Below are 20,424 nucleotides of genomic sequence, written 5' to 3'. Positions count from 1 at the left end.
ATATTAATAAAAGGGACAATTCACCAAGAAGATATAACGATCATAAGTATTTCTGCTTCAAATCAAGGAGCACCAAAGTAAATGAGACAAGACATTGGCAAAACTGAAGAGAGTGATAGCTGTTTCAACAATAATAGTAGGAGACTTCAATACACAACTCCCCTCTAAAGATAGGACAACCAGACAGAATATCAACAAGGAAATAGAGAAATTAAATAACTTGATAAATGAATTAGACCTAATAGACATATATAGGTCATTGCACCCCAAAGCACAAGTTTATACATTCTTCTCTAGTGCTCATGGAACATTCTCCAGGATAGATTATATGCTGGGGCACAAAACAGGTCTCTTCAAATTTAAAAGCACTGTAATTATTCAAAGCATTTCTCTGATCACAATGGAATGAAGCTGGAACTCAATAACCACCAAAGAACGAGAACATTCACAAATATGTGGAGATTAAATAACACACTTTAAAACAATCAGTGGGTGAGAGAAGAAATTACTAGAGAAATCAGTAGCTATCTAGAGACAAATGAAAATGAAAATGCAACATATCAGAACTTATGGGATATGGCAAAGGCTGTGCTGAGGGGGAAATATATTGCCCTAAATGCCTATTATTATTAAAAAAGAAGAGCAAAAACTGAGGGCTTAACTGGAGGAACTTGAGAAAGAACAGCAAACTAAACTCAAAGCAAACAGAAGAAGAGAAATAACTTTAATAAAATCTTTAATTAATGGGAGAACAAAAGAACAAGAGAATCAATAAAACCAGAAGTTGGTTCTTTGAGAAAGTCAATAAAATCAATGAGCCACTAGCAAGGCTGCAAAGAAAAAAAGAGAGAGGATGCAAATAAACAAAATCAGAAATAAGAGGGAGGTCATTACCACAGACCCTGAAGAAATAAAAGAAATCATAAGTTGATCCTATGAACAACTATAGGCAAACAAACCAGACAATTTAGATGAAATGGCCAAATTCCTGGAACACACAAACAAGCTACAGTGACTCAGGAAGAAACAGAAGATCTCAGCAAAACAATCACAAGTAAATAGATACAATAATTCACCAAAAATCTTCCTACAAAGAAAAGCCCAGGGCCAGATGGCTTCACAGGGGAATTTTAGTAAACATTCCATAAAGAAAACTAACAACAATCCCACCCAAACTTTTCAAAAGAAAAAAAATGGGGAAAAATGAACACTACCTAACTCATTTTATAAAGCTAACACCACTTTAATACCCAAACTGGGTAAAGATGCTACAAGAAAGGAAAACTACAGGCCAATCTCCTTAATGAAAACAGATGCAAAAATTCTCAACAAAATACTTGCAGATCAAATCCAACAACACATTAAAAGAATTACGCACCATGACCAAGTGGGGTTTATACCAGGAATGCAAGGATGGTTCAACATAAGAAACTCAATTAATGTAAAATGGCACATGAACAAATTGAAAGGGAAAAATCACATTATCATCTTGACTGATACTGAAAAAGCATTCAACAAAATTCAACATTCTTTTCTGATAAAAACACCTCAAAAGATAGGAATCAAAGGTAACTTTCTCAATATGATAAAGGGCACATATGAAAAAACCCATAGCCAGCATTGCATTATACTCAATGGGGAGAGACTGAAAGCCTTCCCCCTAAGATCAGGAATGAGACAAGGATGCCCACTGTCACCACTGTTATTCAACATTGTACTAGAAGTTCTAGCTAGAGCAATCAAGAAGGATAAAGAACTAAAAGGCATCCAAACTGGAAAGGAAGAAGTAAAACTTTCATTATTTGCAGATGACATGATACTATACTTGGAAAATCCTTAGAAATCTACAACAAAGTTACTCGAGCTAATAAACAAATTCTGCAAGGTGGTGGGATATAAAATTAATGTGCAAAAATCAGTAACGTTTCTATACACAAGCAATGACTTGTGAGAAGTCAGTTAAGGAAAAAAATCCATTCAAAACAGCATCTGAACGGGCAGGCCATGGTGACTTAGAAGGCAGAGTTCTTGCCTGCCATGCCAGAGACCTGGGTTCAATTCCCAGTGCCTACCCATGCAAACAAACTAACAAACAAAAACTAGCATCTGAAAGAATCAAGTACCTAGAAATGAACTTAACTAGGGAAGTAAAGGACTTGTACACAGAAAACTATAAAACATTGCTAAAAGAAATAAAAGAAGGTCTAAATAGGTGGAAAGGCAATCCCTGCTCATGGAAAGGTAGGCAAAATATAGTTAAGATGTCAATTCTACCCAAATTGATCTACAGATTCAATGTAGTACCAATCAAAATTCCAATAACCTACTTTGAAAACTTGGAAAAGCTGGTTACCTAATTCATCTGGAAGGGAAAGAGACACCGAATAGCTAAAAACATGCTAAAAAAGAAGAATGAAGTGGGAGGATAAACACTTCCTGATTTTAAAACTTATTTTAAAGCCACAGTAGTCAAAACATCATGGTACTAGCACAAAGATAGAAGTATTGACCAATGGATTTGAACTGAGAGTACAGAAATAGACCACCAAATCTATGGTCAACTGATTTTTGACAAGGCCCCCAAATCCTCTGAACTGGGACAAAATAGTCTTTTCAATAAATGGGCATGGGAGAACTGTATATCAAAGTCAAGAGAATGAAAGAGGACCCCTAACTCATACCCTGTACAAAAATTAACTCAAAGTGGATCAAACACCTAAATATAAGAACTAGGACAATAAAGTTTCTAGAAGAAAACGTAGGAAAACATCTTCAAGACCTAGTAATAGGAGGTAGCTCATTACACTTTACATCCAAAGCACAAGCAATAGAAGAAAAACTAATTTGGAACTCCTCAAAATCAAATGCTTTTACACCTCTAAAGATTTTGTCAGACAGGTGAAGGAGGCAGCCAACTTTATGGGAGAAAATATTTGGAAATCATACAGTGGGCAAAGGCTTGATATTCTGCATACATAAAGAAATCATACAACTCCACAACAAAAAGAACAAACAACCCAATTATAAAACGGACTAAAGATATGAACAGGCATTTTTCTGAAGAGCAAATACAGATGGCTCAAAAGCACATGAAGAGATGCTCATTTTCATTGGCCATAAGGGAAATGCAGATCGAGACTACAACGAGATACCACCTCACACCTATAAGAATGGCTGCTATCAAACAAACAGGAAACTATAAATGTTGGAGAGGATGTAGAGAAACTGGGACACTTATGCATTGCTGGTGGGAATATACAATGGTGCAGCTGCTATGGAAGGCAATTTGGTGGTTCCTTAGGAAACTAAATATTGAGTTGTCCTATGACCCAGCAATAGCACTCTTCAGTATATACCCAGAAGAGCTGAAAGCAATGACATAAACAGACATTTGCACACTGATGTTCATAGCAGCATTATTCACAATCGCCCAAAGATGGAAACAATCTAAGTGTCCATCACAGACGAGTGAATCAACAAAATGTGGTATATACATATGATGGAATATTATGCAGCAATAAGATGAAATGACATCATGAAGCACCTGACAAGATAGATGAGCCTTGAGGACAGAATGTTGAGTGAAATAAGCCAGACACAGAAAAGCATAGATACTGTATGACTCCACTTTTTTCGACCATGGGAAAGGCAAAATTAGAGGCTTATAATACAGAATATAGGGAACTTAGAGATACATAATAATTAGAGATGGGTGAACCGTTAGCTAATGATGCTGACCTCACATGCAAGGGAATAGATAGTAGCAAAGGTGATTCTCTAGAGGGTCTAGAAGTAATATTACCATATAGAAGATGAACAAGATTGAAAGGGGTTGTATAGACATTTGGGTCCCACTGATTCACACTAGAAATGTAAATAAGTTCTTGCATGAACTACTTCCAAGGTATGATTCGTGTACAAAGAGCATTAAGTCCAGGCAACAGGGGGAAAACTGCTATTGCATCCTGTGGGTTTTTTAACAGGAAAATATCAGTAGTGCCACAGCAACAGCAGAAGTAAATAATGGGCGGAAGAACAAGAGTTAAGGGGAGGTTTAGATTTCCTATTTGGTGAGGGTGTGTTTATTGGTTTTCCTTTTATTGGGAACAATGAAATTATCTAAAATTGAGAATGTTGACGGACTGTGGATTTTGAGCCCTCTACACGATGCCCGATGAATGCAGGGGCTAAAGGATGTACTGACTGGGAAGTAGATTGGCAAACAATGGTGTATACTTATGAATGAAGGTTGTGCTGCTACAAAAAGGAATAAAATTGTAAGGCATGCCACATTGTGAATGAACTTGTGGGACATTTGGTAAGGTAAAATAAGCCAGAAACAAAACAGCAATTATTGTATGGTCTCATTTAGAAAATGTTTATAAAAAAACAGGGACCAAGATTGTAAGCTCTTGTAGCAGTCACATTTAGTCCAAGTGGTAATTATTATTTCTGGATTTTTAGAGGCTGTTTTATAGATGAATAACCTGGTATTCAAAGATAAAAACAAAGGTGATCAGGTCAGGTAATTCAAAACACAGGGGTAAGGAAGACACTGTCTATATTTTAGAACCTCATCTACTCTTTGAAACCAAAGGAAGAAAGGTTTATTTCGTCAGGAACCTAAATTTTATGTAGCACATAATCTAATTCAACCTGTCTAGATAGCTCACTTAAACAATCAGAAATACAGGGAGCCCAGAATAAAAATGAGGGCTTTTAATCCTGTGTAGCTTAATGTAATGCCTGGCTATATCCCAGAATATATTAAGCAGATAATCAAAAAGTATTGGCAAAGTCCCTTGAGGGATGGAAGAAAAAATATGGAACTATTAACTTTAACACCAGGGAATCCCCTGATACTGTTTCAAACCTTAGGGACACCCAAATCAATAGGCCAAGCCCTTGATCTTGAGGCTTACTCTTGTGAACCTTATGTAGGTAATAGAGAAGCCCAGCCTACCTACAGGCATGCCTAAGAGTTACCTCTGGAGGACCCCTGTTGTTGCTCAGATGTGGCCTCACTCTCTAAGTTCAACTCTGCAAGTGAAATCATTGTCCTCCCCCGCTAGATGGGACATGACTTTCAGGGGTGAAAGTGTCCCTGGCGACATGCGAGATGATTCCCAGGGATGAATCCAGACCTGGCATCATGGGATCAACAATTCCACCCTGACCAAAAGGGGGAAAAGGAGTGTAACTAATAAAGAATCAGTGGCAGAGAGAGTTCAAATAGAGTCGAGAGGCTACTCTGAAGGTCACTCTCACGCAAGCTTCAGTTAGACCTTGCTACCTATCATAAACTGCCAAACTCCAACCAAAACCATTCCTGCCTATCCTAAAGAACACCTAGGGCATTATATAAGATTCTACAAAGGTTCCATGCACTACAGTAACTTTCCAGAAACCTCCAGTTGGGCCCCTGGACCAGATACGTCCTGAAATGCAGAGGGGCCAGCATCTCCAGAACATCAGCTAGTTCCATCTCCCTATCCCATATTATTGACAAACCCTTCTAACATGAAAAAGTTAGAATGGCCATAGCCCAAACACCTCTAAAGAGAGAAGGTGATGGTGGAGTTAAACTGAGAAGGAAGTGTTTAACAAATGAGTTTGATTGATGAATCATTATATTGCTATTTCTTTTAGTCTCCAGTATCTTAGCTAGGAGTAAAAACCTAAAATTGTAAAATTGTAACCCATGTCACTCTGAAATATGTTTTACAAATAATTGTGGTGCTGTGCTTTGAAATGTATTGCTTTTTTGTATATATGTTATTTTTCACCAAAAAAAGAAGGAAAAAATCGATCGTGATGTTAAAAAAAAATATTTAAGCCCTCTAGCCTCCTATATTCTGGAGCAGCTAGAAGGAAAAATCTAAGAGGATCGTATGGTAGCCCATGACAAACTCTGGGTTGTTTCCTGTAACCACTTATTGAAGAGTGCTTTGAAAACTATTGAATTTTTATTTCTTTGCTTTGTATATACATTATACTATACAATGAAAAGTTTAAAAAAAATGCTAAGAAGCATAAATAGGACACAGTACCCAGGAATTGCAGCATTTACATTCCTTACAAGCACCCAAAGAATATTTATAAAAATTCAGCACATGCTAGGCTTTAAAACAAGTACCAACAAAATTTAAAGAACTGTAATTGTACAGAATATATTCTCTTAACATAGTAAAATTAAATTAGAAAGAAAAAAAAGAAACAAGATAATCCACATATGGTTGAAAATTAAGAGACATTTTCCTAAAAAACTCAGGGATCACAGAATATTCCACAATGAAAATAAGAAATATTGGCCAAAAAAGTATGTACGTGTGTGTATAAAATCAGTACGCTAAGTAGCCAACTAAAAGCTAAGCAGTCAACAGAAAATTAAGACCAATGAAAACAGGAAGAAATGATGATGAGAGGAAAACCCAATAAATTAGAAAACAAATCTACAATAGAGAGAATCAAGAAAATCAAAAGCTGGTGCCTCGAAAACACTAATAAAACTGTTAAATACCTGGAGAGATTAATGAAGAACAATGAAGAGAAGGCCAAAGTAACCCATAGAGCAGTCGGAAATGGGGTCGTCCGGACACACAGAGGGCCCTGAACCCACCGGTTATAGGCTGCATGCAGGGGGTGGGTAGGGGTAGGGGGAGGAAGAGGGGAAGTGGGAGGAGGGGAGGGGGAGGAGGGGGAGAAGGGGGAGAAGGGGAAGGAAGAGGGGGAGGAGAAGGGGAGGAGAGGAGTGGGAGGAGGGGGAGGAAGAGGGGGAGTGGGAGGAGGCAGAGTGGGGGACAGGGAGCTGGAGGAAGGGTGCAAGAGGAGCAGGAGAGGGAGTGGGGGAGGGGGAAGGGGATGGGGAGGAGGAGGAGCAGGAAGAAGGGTGCAGAGGGAGCAGGAGGAGGAGTGGGAGGAGGGGGAACAGGAGAGGGAGTGGGGGAGGGGGAAGGGGATGGGAGGAGGGGGAACAGCAGGAGGGGGAGCAGGAGGAGAGGGAGGGGGAGGGGAAGGAGGAGACACATCCTTGGATTTTCTAAAATGTCAGGAAGCACTGAGAAGGTAAAGGGCAGTCCAGGCGGGTTTAACTTGAGGCTTGGAAAAGGCCAGGACCCACCCTCCTGCTCAGACACAAAGCAAGTACAAGTGAATGGGCTCCCCCAGGGTGGCCTCCCTCCTGCCCCCACAAGGAAGAGAAATCGGGGCCTTTAGAGCAAATGGGATTACAGAAGATGCCTCATATTGGGTGAAAGTCAGAAGATTCCTTTTTCTTAGGCTCTTTTGTAACACCTTTTATATCTCTTCCCCAAATAAGGCTAATTTGGACATTTACACATTAATTTCAATCGAAAATTATCTTGTGTTGCCCGGCAACAGTTAAAGTGGAAGCTGGAACCCGAGAGTGGCCAAATTCCAGAATCAGGCAACAGGACTGGGGACAGCTGCTGTGCCTGTCTGCCGGACTTTTCTCCTTTAACAGTCTGCCACTTCCAGTGGGGAACGTCGTGCCCACGTTCATGTGATTCTGGGGGTCCTTTGTGGCCACCTTTCCCTCAGGGGTCCGAGCTGGCGATCAGGGCCACTTCCGGGGAGTGACAGAGAGGGGTCCCTCTGAGCAGGTGCTGCAGGGCAGGGATGTGGGGGCTGGCAGGCAGGGACACCGGGGTCGGGGTGTATCCAGGTCAGGGGTGCTAGGGGTCAGGGATGTGGGTGTCAGGGGTGCTGGGGGTCAGGGATACTGGGGCCAGAGGTGCAGGGGCTTGGAAGAGCCACTTGGGGGGTGAGAGCTGGGGCCTCCCGTGGACCCAGGGCTGGCCGGGTACCACCGGTGGGCGCAGCGGTGCCAGACACAGTACAGGCCAGAGCTGCGGGGTGTACACGGCAGGCGTCTCCGCGGGGGCTCCTCCCGGGGGTCCCACCAGCCACAGGGGCCGCGCAGCATGCCCCGCCTCCCGGCTCCAGGGCCAGCGACATGACCCCCCTGGAAGTGGCCTCGTGTCTCACCAGTAACATCAGCAGCTATAAATAGGCGCCTCAGCCAGGCGCGCGGCCCCTCCCGGAGGAAGCCTTTAATTCTGAGCGCGCCCGCACCGCACAGCACAACCCTCCACCCAGCGCCCCGCGCGCTCCTGTGATTGGCACCTTCCTCACGTGGGGCGTTTAAGACCCTTTATAATGGTCACCACGGGCACTGCACCTCTAAAGGGCTGAGGAGGGTTGGCCAAGAGGGGAGGCCGTGTCCTCTAACAATAGGCCCCGTGCCCTGCCCTCACCACTCACAATCCTGTAAATCCAGAAAGGAGAAATTTTAACCCAGTACTTAACTGCGTGTGCTTCGCAGTCTTGGGCGCCTTTGGAAGTGGCTTCTTCAGGACCTGGCACAGAGCCCTTCTGGGCACTGGGTGATGACAAGGAATGGGGGTGGGGGTGCGGGTGGGGACCTGGGGATCTGGGGTTGCAGCTGCTGTCAGTGCATGGATCCAGTTTAAGGCAGGGGGCAATTCTGACAGCCACTTTCTGCCTGCCTCCGGTCTCCCCATCCACCCACGCCATACCCTCCAGGACCCCGGCCAGCAGTGAGTGACCACCCAGGGGCCAGGGCCGGCTGGGCTATGGGGAGGCCCTCCCCCTCCCCCAGCCCTCGCAGCTCTTGCCCAAAAGAGTGTCCAATAAACCTGAAGAGGCCTGTCAAAACAGCAGGCCCTGCAAAGGCAACTCCAGGGGGTTTTCTTTTCACATTTTAAGGATTCACTTACATAACTGAAACCCCAAAAGAAACCTCTGGGTCCTCCTTCAAAAGCAGGGCGCTGCCTCCCACCCCCACCCTGACAAAACCTGGGCAGCCTCCCGAGCTTGACTGCAAACACGTGACCACACAACCTAACACCTCTCCAGGGAAGCGTCTCCATTTGCATATTGCAGCTCTCAGGGTTTCACCTGTCCTGATAACAGGACCTACCGCAGAGTGGGGCTCACGGGGGGGGGGGGGGGGGGGGGGGGGGGGGGGGGGGGGGGGCCAGGCTTCTACCCCAAAAAGGCAGCAGCAGAGAGCGGTCGCGCTCATTCTGGGGCCATGCACGCAGCCTTTCTGCAGCCACGGATGCCCTAAAATCGGGCTGTAGTAAGGGGCTGCGTTTCAACCCCCCCAAGCCCTAAATTCCCAGTGTAGCCGGAAGATGCACCCACGCGTGCAGCACGGGCAGCAGCCCTGGGCCAGAGCGTGCTGTACTCGGGGAGGGAGGCGCGCGCGGGCAGGGGCGGCCGCCTCGAGGGGAAGGGGCCGACAGGGGCGTCCTTCGTCGCGTCCCCGAAGGCCCAATGATAAGTCCTCGGTTCTCAGGGCCCGCTGCTCCCGCCCGCGGCCGCGGCGCCCCCGCCGGCCCTGCACTGACCCGCTGAGTGGGTGACGCGCGCGCGGTGCCCCGAGCAGCCTCCACGCCGCCCGGCCCGGGGCTCCCCGCGTCGCCTGGCAGTCCTGGGGCGCAGGGATGCGCGGGGGTGCGCGGCCGGCCTCGGGAGGGGACCAGAAGCGGACGCAGGTGGCGGTGGGTGGCGAGCCGGGGCCGGCCCTGCGTCCCAGCGTCCCTGCGGGGCCCTCGGCGCCGCGCCCGCGAGCCAGAACCGCCCCCCACGCGCGCCCGGGCCGCGGCGACCCGCGAGCGGCTCACCTGGGAGAAGTGGCGACAGCAGCGGCGGTCCCCCCACGATTCGGCCGCGCCGCGGACCGGGTGCCCAGCGCTGCGCTCCTGCCTGGCCCCGCCCCGGCCCGTGGCCGCGCCCACCCCGCCCCGCCCCGCCCCCTCGCTCATTGGCGCAGCCCCGCCCCCAGGCTCCTCCTCGCCCCGCCCCTCGGGCCGAGAGCGGAGGGCACGCGGCGGGTCGGACTGTCCCTGCCTTACAAGGCTGTGTCTGCGCAGGGCCGCGGCCAGCCTGGGGTCCCCACGGGGTGGGGCGCGAGGCGGCGATCCCAGCGGTCCCCACGCAGTACCTGGTCACACCTGGGCCGCGCTGGAGCCGCGCAGGAACCGGTGAAGGGGCGCCGCCTAGAGCGCTGCCGCTTGCGGATGCGGCCTCCTGGTCGGGTGCGCTGGGGACACGCCGAGCGCGGGAGCCGAAGGGCTGGACCCGGTGTCGGGGCTCAATCCCGTGTGCGGGCACAGGGCAGAGGGCTCAGGACCCAGGGCGGCGGGCACCGGGTCCGTAAGGGACGACGCCCGGCCGCGCCCGGGTCTCGCCGCCTGAGGTCTGGGCCGCCCGGCAGCCGCCGAGCGAGCGGGACGAACGACTCCGGGGGCCTGGGGCGGCGGGGGCTGGGCCCAGCGACGGGGCGCAGGCCGGGTGCTGAGGGCCGCTGCCCAGGCCGCGCCCTGGCCCTCCTGTGGACTGGAGGGCGCGGCTTGTGGCGGGGTGGGGGCCCCGAGGCCGAGGGGGCGCACCGTCTCCCCACCCGGCCCGGGGAGTTGGTGCCTTGTCGCCCCGCCGTGGAGGGTCCAAGCCCCTGTCCCGCCCCGTGCTCAGCAGGACCCCTCCCTGGCGCACCCTGGCTCCAGGCCTCCTGCTCCCCACCGACTCCGTGGCCTCCCTGGTCGCATGTGTGAAAAACCGTGGAGGGGATGTTCTCTTCTGATGTCCCTTGTTCTTTCTCAGGACGCTCCTGTCTCTGCCCTGTCCTTTGGGCTCTGGGTGGGGGATGTCCAGACGCTGTAGGGTGCCTGTCAGCTGGGCTGGGCCTGGGGCTGCAAAGGCCTCCATTGTGCAGGCTCCCTCCACTCCTGGGGTTCAGTGGAGCTGACCCCGACCACCTAGGCAGGCACTCCTGGGCTCTGGCCTCCTCTGGATGGGATCTCACCCCAGGCAGAGCTGCAGCCCTGCCTCCCAGCATGGGGAGTCCAAGGTAGGGACCCTACAAAGGCTGCCAGGAAGTTGAGGGCTGACCTGGAGAAGGGTGACAGGTGCTGGGTGGCAATGGACCTCAGCCCATGTGGTCCAGCCTTTGGGGCATCTCAGTCCCCACCCCATGTCATGGAGCCCAGTACTGCCTGACCCTCCCCGCCAAATAGGCTTTGCTTTCCACCTCCAGGCAATCTCCGCCAAAGATTTATTCTGTCAAACTCTTGCCACTGAAACATCTCCCACTCCAGACACTGGGAAGTGAATTTTTCGAGTCTGGGAGAGAGAACAACAGGGGCATTGGGTTCTTTGTGACTCAGTTTCTCTTTGAGGTTACATGGCACTAAGCTCTGCTGTGGCCTGGAAGTTATTCACCGTGCAAATAGACATATAGACATACAGACATGAAGACAGACAGACGTTCAGGCATAGACATGTAGACATGGAGACAGACAGAACCCCTCTGAGGCCCAGGCACCTAGAAAGGGCAGGCACCCTGGGCCCGAAGCAGGCAGCGCCCCTGTGAGGAAGAGCCCCAGCCTGGGAGACCCTCTGAAGAGGAGGCGGCCGGGGGCAGGCACACACCACCAGGAATTTGCTCTGACAGCGTGGGACGCCCCTGGCTGCAGTTCACTGGGATGCATCCATGTGCGCTGCGGTTGGGGTCCCTGAGCCTGCAGGGGAGGGCAGTGGGCAACAGAGGCAGGAGACCCTTGGAGAGTGCACGAGGACAGGGCAGCTGGAGCACCCACGAGGACCCGGGGCGGGGGGCAGTGGATGGCGTGGAGGGCGGGGTCTGGAGAGGCCTCAGGGCTCACCCTCAGCTGCTAGCAGTTGGGATGCCCGCTCTGCGCCCAGAGAAGTGTCAGGTGCCCCGGGGACCCCAGCTGAGAGGCCACCTCAGGCCCCCCTCCCACCAGCACCCCACAGTGGCCAGTAGAAACCTTCCGGAGCCTTTCACGTGGGGCCCTCTTCTCTTTAGGTGAGGAATTAAAATCCACCAAGACTGATTTCAGCTTCATGGACATTAATTAGAATTTAATTTTACTTCTTATAAAACCTGCCAAGGAATTCTGAACAGTTCCGCGAAGAATGACCTGACTAGTCCCCAAACTTGCTCAGCAACGAAAGGAAAGCACTTTTCCATGAAGTCCATTTACATTCGCTTCCGAGTATAAAGCACAGGTGTATGTTAGAAAATTGTACTTTCCTTTTAAAAGGCAACATGGCACTAAGCTGACGACAGTGCAGAGCTTCTTAAGGTCTTCCCAGTTCAAAAAGATGGGAAGATGGCAGCTGTGGCTCCTTCTGTTCTTGGCTCCTGTCTTAGGAGCCTGGAGGCCTTTGCGGGCTGTGGAAAGCAGGTTGGCACCCTCCCCACTGGGGCCTCCTCTCCGGCCCTCCAAGGCTGGGGCCGGGACTGGGCACTGAGCTCCCAGGGCTCCTTGAGGCTGTTCGTGCCCTTGGAGAACAGATACACATCCTGTTCTCAGCTCCCAACGTCACGGTCCATGGGGAAGACCACAGACTCCAGCTCATGGTCCATGGGGAGGACCACGGACTCCAGCTTGTCATCTGTGGGGATGAGCACGGTCTCCTGCAGGCTCAGGACAGGGGACAGATCAACCCCGACCTCACCCTGGGCAGGAAATGGGCCTGTGGCCTGGCTGGACGGCATGTCCCCACCGGCAACCGGGTCCCCACCTGCAGACTCGGGCAGGGGGTCCCGCTGGAGGCCACACCCCTCCTGGAAGTTCAGCTCCTCAGCACTGGACCCCGAGCTGTGGGGCTTCTGGCCCCCCCTGGACGGGCCCCCAGAGCTCAGGTGCTGATGGACCAGGGGCTGCTGGGGTTCGAGTTGGGGAGTAGGGGCCTGTCCAGGGCTTCCGAGTTGAAGGGCCGCATGGGGACCTTGGCCAGAACCGGCGACTCGCCTTCTGCAGACAAGAAACATCGGGGTGAGAGGCTGTGGGGAGGTCTGCAGAGGCTCTCTCCGGGGCATGGGGGCCACCCAATGGATAGGGCCAGTATGGGGGTGGGGTGTGCCCTGCACCCTCCTCGGGATGCAGCAAAGGACAACTGGGGGCGGCTGGTCTCTGGAAGACCCTCTCCCAGCCGGGTCTCGGCTCCTACACGCTCCTGCCCTGCAGCACGGGGTTGCCGAAGCTGACCAGCAAGTGCATTTCCTGCATGTGGGGTATTGTCTTAAGTGTACCCAGGGGTTTACCCCTCCTTGTGTGCTTGGCGTAGTTCACCATAAGAATGAGACAATAATGCAAACAGGTGCATGTACCCAGCTGTGTTCCCTCGCTCAGGGCAATGCGGTAGCCCATTGGACGCTGCTCCCGCTTACTGTCCAGTCTCTGCCATGGGCATTCCCATTATCCTGGCCTGAGGCGCTGATGCACGGTGCTGTGACGCATGTCACCAGCCTCTCCTGGCAGACAGGCAGCTGGTTCTCTGATAATCCCCTTCCTCCAGAACTGGAGCTGTGGCTCCCAGGGCAGACGGTAGTGCCAATTGCTCCCAGCATGGGGGGACGGGGTGGGGCGTGTCCATCGCTCCCCTCCTGGCCTGGGCTTGGTTCCCCAAGATTTACATTTTTGCTCGCCCTATATAACGGTGTAAGTGGTTAAGCACTTTTCATAGGTTTCTTGGCCATTTGGGGTCCTCTCTTGTGACGTATACAGTCAATCATTTTTCTGTTTTTCTTCCCCTTGTACCATAATCTTTTATATATTCTGGATACCAGTCCTTCCCCAATTCATGTGACTTTTCACTCGAATGGTCTCCTGCCCGCTCTGTGCTGTGCCCTTTGGCCAGGTGCCTAGGGGCCCAGTTCAGCAACGTTCGCCTGTGTCCACAGCAGTCTGCTCCTTCTCACTCACAGGCTTCGTCTCTGTGTTACTCATTTCCTTATGGGGAGTGCTTTGTTTTCCCTTTATTTGTAGCAAATCTTGGAGGACTAGGGTGAAGGTGGATTCTTCAATGGAAATCCCACAACCATGTTCCGTTCTCAGCTTGAGGACTTGGGGACACCTTCTTAGCCCGTCATGATACCAATCAAAAGTGCTGGTTCTGCCCAGTGCCCTCCAGTGACCAATTCCTGGGACTCCAGGGCTTCTGAAAGAGGAAGAGGTTACTGCTGGGCACGAAGGAGGAGGTCAGCGGCCCAGCAGTCCAACAGTCACCCCAAACTGCAGTAACCCTGATGGTTTTATAGAATTAAAGACGGGCAGGCTGCAGGACAGCGAGCACAGGGCCCCAGGTGCTGCGATCAGTGGGGCTCTGGCTATTGAGCACACGCATGGACACACACTCAGTCACAGCACGCGTGTAAGATAACGGTGGCCCTCGCGTGGTGGGCTGTGTTTCCCTGTTGTAATGAGGTCGGGGCGGAGGTTAAAATCTCAGCCACCGCGTGTGTGTCCAGTGCGCCCACTTTGGTTAGCTCCAGCTTTGCTTCCCACAATAGCATTGGACTTGGGGCTAATAAACTCAGGGGCTGTCTTTAGCAACCCCAATACTCTGAAGTTGAAAAATGGACAAAATGGGCACAAGCGAAGATTAGTCACAAGGTTTTTGCACTCATAAGGGCAGAAGATAAGGGCCATGCAATCATTACCAGAGATCAAGGTAGCTGGATTACAGTACAGGGATTTCCCATATTTCCCTCTGTTTACTCTAATACACCAGAAAGTAAAAATGGAATATCTATACAAAGTTTCAGTCCCCATAATCTACTCTTTAATCCCAGCTCCTTGATTACAGTCAGGGCAACCTGCTGTTTCCAACCCCTAAGAGTGGTTCTTCTCTCTTCCTCTCAGCTCCAAGGCTGGAGAGGGCAGATGGCTCTGGGGGTCCCCGTGTGGGGGAGAAGTGAGTTTCTTGTAGTTTATCACTACAGTGAGGGCACAGCTACTTGGGTATCCCAAATTGATGGGGGTTACCACTTGCCGGCTGCCATTTGTCTGCTCTGTGCTTCGTCTTCTCTCTCTAACTGCTGTGAGGCCGAGAAATCCCAAGAACATCTTTCCTAGGTTTAGCAGATGCCGTCAGAGCAGAGGCCAGCTGAGAGCCCGCTCAGTTTCCTAGTGGGTCTCCTCTTTGCTTCTGTCTCTGGCCCAAGGAGCCCTTATTCTCTCATCAGCTTCATGGACACTTGTAGGAATGCTTACAATCACATGTGCACGTGCACACACACGCACTTGCCCGTGATGCTCACTTGTTTTCAGAGTGATGGTCGGTTCTGGTCATCATCCGGACACGCGACAGAACTTGCAAGCTCTTGGCCGCATTTTACTAATCTTTTAGTTTTCTTTTCCTCTCTCTTTTTCATTTATGCTATCTGTTTGTACTTTAAGATCCTTACAAGCCACCTTAAATCCTTTCTGGAATTATGTAAAAATCAAAGAACACTCTTTCTGAGCCTTCATCTCCTAATCTAGAAGTAGGAATTGTTGACTCCTGTACCAGAAGCATATTGCCAAGATTAAGTAATTTTACATACTCTTGACATGCTATTTACTGTTAAAAGTGATACACAATTCTAAGGCATCATCACAGGAAACAATAGTTGTTTAAAAACTAAGTGGTGAGTCCTTTTAAATAAGAGGCTGAGCCCCTCCAAAAGCATCCTGGAAAGATCATGACAATGGAAGAAGAATCTGCCTGACCCCAGCATACCCTGGGCAGGCCGGTGGGCTCGGCTGCATGGGCGCTTCTGTAGAAGACAATGATCTTGCGTTTATCACAGTCAAACTTTCCGCAGGGGCCCCGCCTTTGGGCCAGCTGCCACCTTGTCTCTCGGCTGCACGTCCAAGCTTCTGTGCTGAGTGGGCCCGGGGCGCGTGGGAGGCAGCTGTGTGCCCAGCTCCACCCTGCACCTCTGCACAGGGCGTGGGGCTGGGGCGCCGGGGCGCTTCCGGGCTGTTCGCACACGTCTGAGGAGAATCCCGTTGTGGCTCCTCACGCTTCCCCCAGGCTGTGGGTCCACCTTCGCAGTTTCTGCCTCCCGGTCCCTGGGCTCCTGGGATTTCGGTTCTGCTCCCTTGGCCTCTGGGTCTCCCCGGCCCACAGCTGATGCGTCGTCTCTTCTCCGCACGGGCTGCACTGAAGGGCTTGGCTCCTGCTTTTCTGGCCCCAAGAACCCTGCCCACTGCTCTTCCTGATCTGTGGGGACACAGGCTGTGCTCAACCATGGGTGGGGTCTTCCCCAGTGCTCAGGCCATCCTGCTGGAGGAGACTCCGACCCTGCCCAGGGTCTGGAGCTCTGACCAGCCCTGGAAGCTGCCCCGGGCACAGGACCTCAGATTGTGGGGTGCCTGGCTTTTGCCACTTGTAGGGCTTTTCATATGGGAAGATGCCATCAGGGCACGGCACAGCCCTCGTCTTCCCATGCAGCTGGGTTTTGGGGCGTCTTCTCTAAAGGTACTGGCAGGTGGGTGGGGTGAAGAAGATGGCTTTCCCTGCAGACGCTGTGGGCCGTGGAGGGAGGGGCCAAGATCCCCGCCTCAGAGTCCCGCACATTTCACCTGCCTCAACTGGAGTGGGGGAGGGGAGAACGGCCAGGTCCCCAGGGGTCAGTCTCGCGCGATTGCACAGCAGACACAGCTTGCTGAGTGTGTGTGTGCATGCACGTGTGTGCGTGACCAATTCCTTTGGCCTGAGAGTGAAGCTCCTGGTTGGTTCTGGGAGCTGCTGCCCGCTGCTCTCACATGACTTCTCCAGGCCTTCTGAGGGTCTCCTTAAGGTTTCAGCAGAGAGCTGAGAGAGGCACGTGTGACCTTTCACCAAAGGCTCTTCCTTCAGGGCGCAGTTGCTGGTTGGGCTCTCAGGTCCGGAGGCCGCGCAGCCACAGCCGTCAGCACAGACTTACGGTCAGTGTGCGAGGGGCAGGTGCAGGGCAGTGCCCACCGGGCCATACACCTGGCAAGCTCATCCACGGTGTGCCCTCGTGGAGATGGCTGGGGCATCAGGGGCATTTCAGGACCATGACCACCATGGACAGACAGCTCAATGACAGACGTCCTAGCCTTGGCCCTCTTTTAGGGAGTATTTTTATGCTTTAGAGAATCATACTTGGATTGCTCGCGACATGACCCAATCTGGGAATGCCTTACCTGTGTCCGGGCTTTTGGGCCCAGCACCCTTGCTGTCCACAGCCCCTGTTTCCTGCTATCGATCCTCCACACTCTGCAGAGAGAAACACGTGCAAACACACCGTGTAGGTGACACAGACAAAGGGGCAGCCGGGTAGCAAGAGGGCCTTGCGGAGACGAGAGCTGGGCCTCCCGGATCCCTGTGCATCCTGGGCAGCTGGGCGTGGGCCTCAGATTGCTGCCCTTCAAGTGGGCACTGTGGCATAGCCATGTTGCTCTCGGCTGGCCGCTTGCTCAGAACACGCATGGGGCAGGGACATGCAGGCTTGGTCGAGTGGGTAAGAGGGTCTCGAGGCGGCCGGGAGGCCCATCTGGGTCCCCAGCACAAGCACAGGGGGGCAGGGTTGGGGTCCCCAGTGGCCTCCAGGGGGGTGGCAGGGAGCGCTCGTAGCAGATGCCATGTTCCTCCAGCACCATTCTAGGGGCTTCTGCTTCATACGCAGGCCCTCAAAACAGATTCACCTGGACACTGTTTGGGCCTTGGTGGTGCAAAAAGAAATGCAACAAGGCAGAGTGACTGTGACCAAGAGATGTGAGATGGAGCCGGGGCCACTCAGGAGGTGATGCTGAGGCAGGTCTCAGCAGAGCCTCCAGCAGCAGGGTCCTCCAAACCCATGGGCACCCAGACCAGAAGCAAATCCCAGGATAAAGGCATCAGGCAATGCTCTAGCCTGAGGCCATTTGGAGCACCCAAGAGCCACCAGCCACAACCAACCTGTCCAACCTTCCTTCCCTGTAAAACTCATGCTGGAAATGCCAGGGGGGGACACGGTGTGGGGTGTGGATCTGTGCCCCCCAAACTGCAGCCCTGGACCCCACATAGAGGCTCTGCTGCCTGTAGCTTCGTGCGTCAGGCCTGGGTGGCAGGTGTGCACGCAACCTGCAGCAGCCTGAGTGTCACATGCCCACTCTCAGTGGGACGCAACAAGGACACGGGGGTACGCTCTGTGGCCCCATCGGTGGAGTGCCTTCCCTGGCAGGAGGACGGCCTGCCCTGGATGCAGGACATCACTGAGGGACAAGAGCATGGGGTGGGCCTGACCTCAAGGCCCAAGTATCGTGGAGGCAAGAAATGGGTCCAGGGAAGGGGGCAGCCCAGGTCCCTCCTGGGGGAGGGGTGGCTGGGAGGCCAGGGCTGTAGACGCCGCTGGGTGCTGCCCAGGTAGGGGGAGAGCTGCTGGCCAAGGCCCTGGACTGGGCAGCGAGGAGACTTTTAGGGATAAATAGGGTCACAGAGAGACACAGGTCATGGCAGGGGAGGGGACCATGGTCCTGGGTCACAGGGGCTGGGGACTGGAAGGCAGAGGGCGGATGGCTGGGAAAGGGCAGTTGGCAGTTGAACTGCTGCCGGCTGACAGGCTCTGCAGGCCCCACACTCTCAGGCGGGCGGCCCAGGCAGTCACCGCCACCCCAGAGGCAGACAGGCAAGGACGGGGCCTGGAGCTTGGAGGCGCTCCGCTTCTGCCCTCCACATGGCCAGGAAGGGCTGCAGTCCGATGCCAGCATGGGCTCTGGCTGGTGGGACCCTGCACGGAGGCCCTGCCTCTCCCACCCAGACCTCTAACCCTCAGAAATGGGGGGGGGATCGGTGGGGGTGGCTTAAGCCACTCATTATGGACCTTTGCCATGTGGCAAAAGAAGCCCCTCTAAGCCCCTGGGGCTCCCTGAGCCGAGGCAGAAAGCCCCTTAGCAGATAGGGCCCATGCCGGCCACAGCCCCGGGCCAGCATCCCTGCATACGTTCCTCTGGAGTGTCCCCAACAGGCGCCAGGCTGAGGGGACCCTCCCAGAAAGTGACCGACAGGGACAGCAGAAAGAGGCTCCCAAGGCCGTTGGAAGGATGACCCTGACTCCCGTCCCATGACCCCGGGGTACTAACCGCATGGACCCTGCCCTGGCATGGCAGCGAGCCGTCCCCACAAAGCCTCCATCCCGAAAGACAGGGCCACTGGCCACCATGCACTCGGCCCGGGCTCCTGTGTGTGGCCGGCGCTGGGCACGAGTCCCGCTGACGGCCTCTGAGACGTAGAGGGGTTGGGTGACCCTCCCCCAAGTAAGCAGACGAGGGGGGCCCGGCTGCTGGGCCAGGGGGAGGCAGGCAGCCGGGCGAGGGGGAGGAGGGCCTGGGGGGCTGGGGGGCCAGGGCACTGTGGGGAGGGGCAGCAGGCAGGACCGAGGGGACAGTGACTGCCCGTGATAGCAGCTGGGGCCCGTTAGGTCAGGGGACGGGCTGAGGTCCATGACCCAGGGGGGAACCATTGTCCTTTCCCCTCATCCTGTCCTCCCATTACTTCAACCTCCCAGAGTCAATGGCCTCCTTCCTCGGCAGGCTGGGCTGGGATGGAACCAGCTGTCCTGCAGAAAGGGGAACATGCTCCAGGAAGCCTTCAGAATGACCTGTGATCAGATGGCCTGGCGCCCTCGTCCTTCCGCTGTGGGGACAAAGGAAAATGCATCCAGTGAAGCAGGTTGTCAACACGGGCGTTTTCTCACCCCACATGCATGCCCATCATTGGTCAGTTCTGAGGAATGGCCCTTACACGTTTTCACCAGGAACAGGCTGTACCCTACGAGGTCTGCAGGCCCCACCTTGGTCTCCCCGTTGCCACCACAGCTCCTGGGCCGCGACGAGACCCTGGGGTCTGCGGGCTGATGGGGTGGCAGCAACGAGGGTCCGACGCCAGCAGCACCCTGGGGCTGGGGCCTCACGCCGGGCCAGGGCGGCCTCCCCGGGCTCCTGCCCTCCCCTGGGCTCCATGCCCTGCAGCTGCGGCCGCTCTGGTCTGGATGTCCCTGGGCCCGTCCTGAGGAGCCTGCGGGGCCAAGGCAGCCCCGTCCTGCCCGCACCTGCCCTGAGGAGCCTCCAGGCCCTACAAGGCCGCCCCAGGTGAGGGACCCTCCAGAGTGCCCAGCGCCACCCCCCGCGCATCCCCTCCAGGCCCTGTCCCCGGGAAGCAGCCCTTGTAGCCCGGAGTTCATTCACTCTGTCTCACAGGGCAAATTCTGCAGCAAATTCAGTATTGTTTATCTGGGAATGCCTTTGTGTCATCTAGTTTTTTACACTTCTCATTGGAAACAAGATTACAGAAAAAATCCTGCAGTTGGCAAAGGCAGCACAGAGTCCAGTGTCCCTCCCCAGTGTCCCTCCTGTCAGCATCTTAGGTTTCCGGGGACTTCGTCAAAATTAAGGTGTCTCCGCCGTTACAATACAGTGAAGTAGGTGGGGTCTGGACACGTGTCACCCACCACTCATGTCCTCTTCAGGTCGAGCGGCCAGTCCAGAATACCATGGGTGTGGAGGAGCCGCGTCTCCTGCCCTTCTCACACCTCCAAGCCTCCTTCCACCTGTCCACCCCTCACCCGTCCTCATC

The 20,424-nt window shown here is 53.1% G+C and overlaps 2 protein-coding genes across 5 annotated transcripts in view; both read right to left on the bottom strand.

Annotated features, from left to right (window-relative positions):
* TPPP (tubulin polymerization promoting protein) overlaps positions 1–9,766 on the bottom strand; it is a 31,411-nt gene extending 21,645 nt beyond the window's left edge. For 3 of the 4 annotated variants that reach the window (XR_013157861.1, XR_013157860.1, XM_077116769.1), the window contains exon 1: positions 9,672–9,766. The gene's annotated coding sequence lies outside the window, so the exon portion shown is untranslated. The remainder of the gene's footprint in view (positions 1–9,671) is intronic. The other variant, XM_077116770.1, reaches the window with a different exon arrangement.
* Positions 9,767–11,849: 2,083 nt separating this feature from the next.
* Positions 11,850–17,471, bottom strand: LOC143645690 (uncharacterized). The gene is made up of 3 exons (XM_077114898.1): positions 17,387–17,471; positions 17,016–17,223; positions 11,850–12,830 (listed from the first exon to the last, which is right to left on the bottom strand). Exons 1-3 carry the CDS (start codon positions 17,469–17,471, stop codon positions 12,383–12,385), a joined length of 741 nt encoding a protein of 246 aa, XP_076971013.1. The 3' UTR covers positions 11,850–12,382.
* Between the last annotated feature and the right edge of the window lie 2,953 nt (positions 17,472–20,424).

This window comes from Tamandua tetradactyla, chromosome 9, assembly GCF_023851605.1.
Source record: "Tamandua tetradactyla isolate mTamTet1 chromosome 9, mTamTet1.pri, whole genome shotgun sequence".
In the NCBI taxonomy this organism is placed as follows: domain Eukaryota; kingdom Metazoa; phylum Chordata; class Mammalia; order Pilosa; family Myrmecophagidae; genus Tamandua; species Tamandua tetradactyla.
This window is presented reverse-complemented; position numbering and strand designations above follow the sequence as displayed.

What these genes read in the sequence shown, in the direction of transcription:
- LOC143645690 (XM_077114898.1), bottom strand. Translation starts at nt 17,471, where the DNA reads ATGGTGCTGGAGGAACATGGCATCTGCTACGAGCGCTCCCTGCCACCC. An exon ending in GACCCCAACCCTGCCCCCCT is followed by an intron (nt 17,224 to 17,386) that starts GTGCTTGTGCTG and finishes CAGCAATCTGAG; the next exon opens with GCCCACGCCCAGCTGCCCAG. An exon ending in GCCCAAAAGCCCGGACACAG is followed by an intron (nt 12,831 to 17,015) that starts GTAAGGCATTCC and finishes TCTTGTCTGCAG; the next exon opens with AAGGCGAGTCGCCGGTTCTG.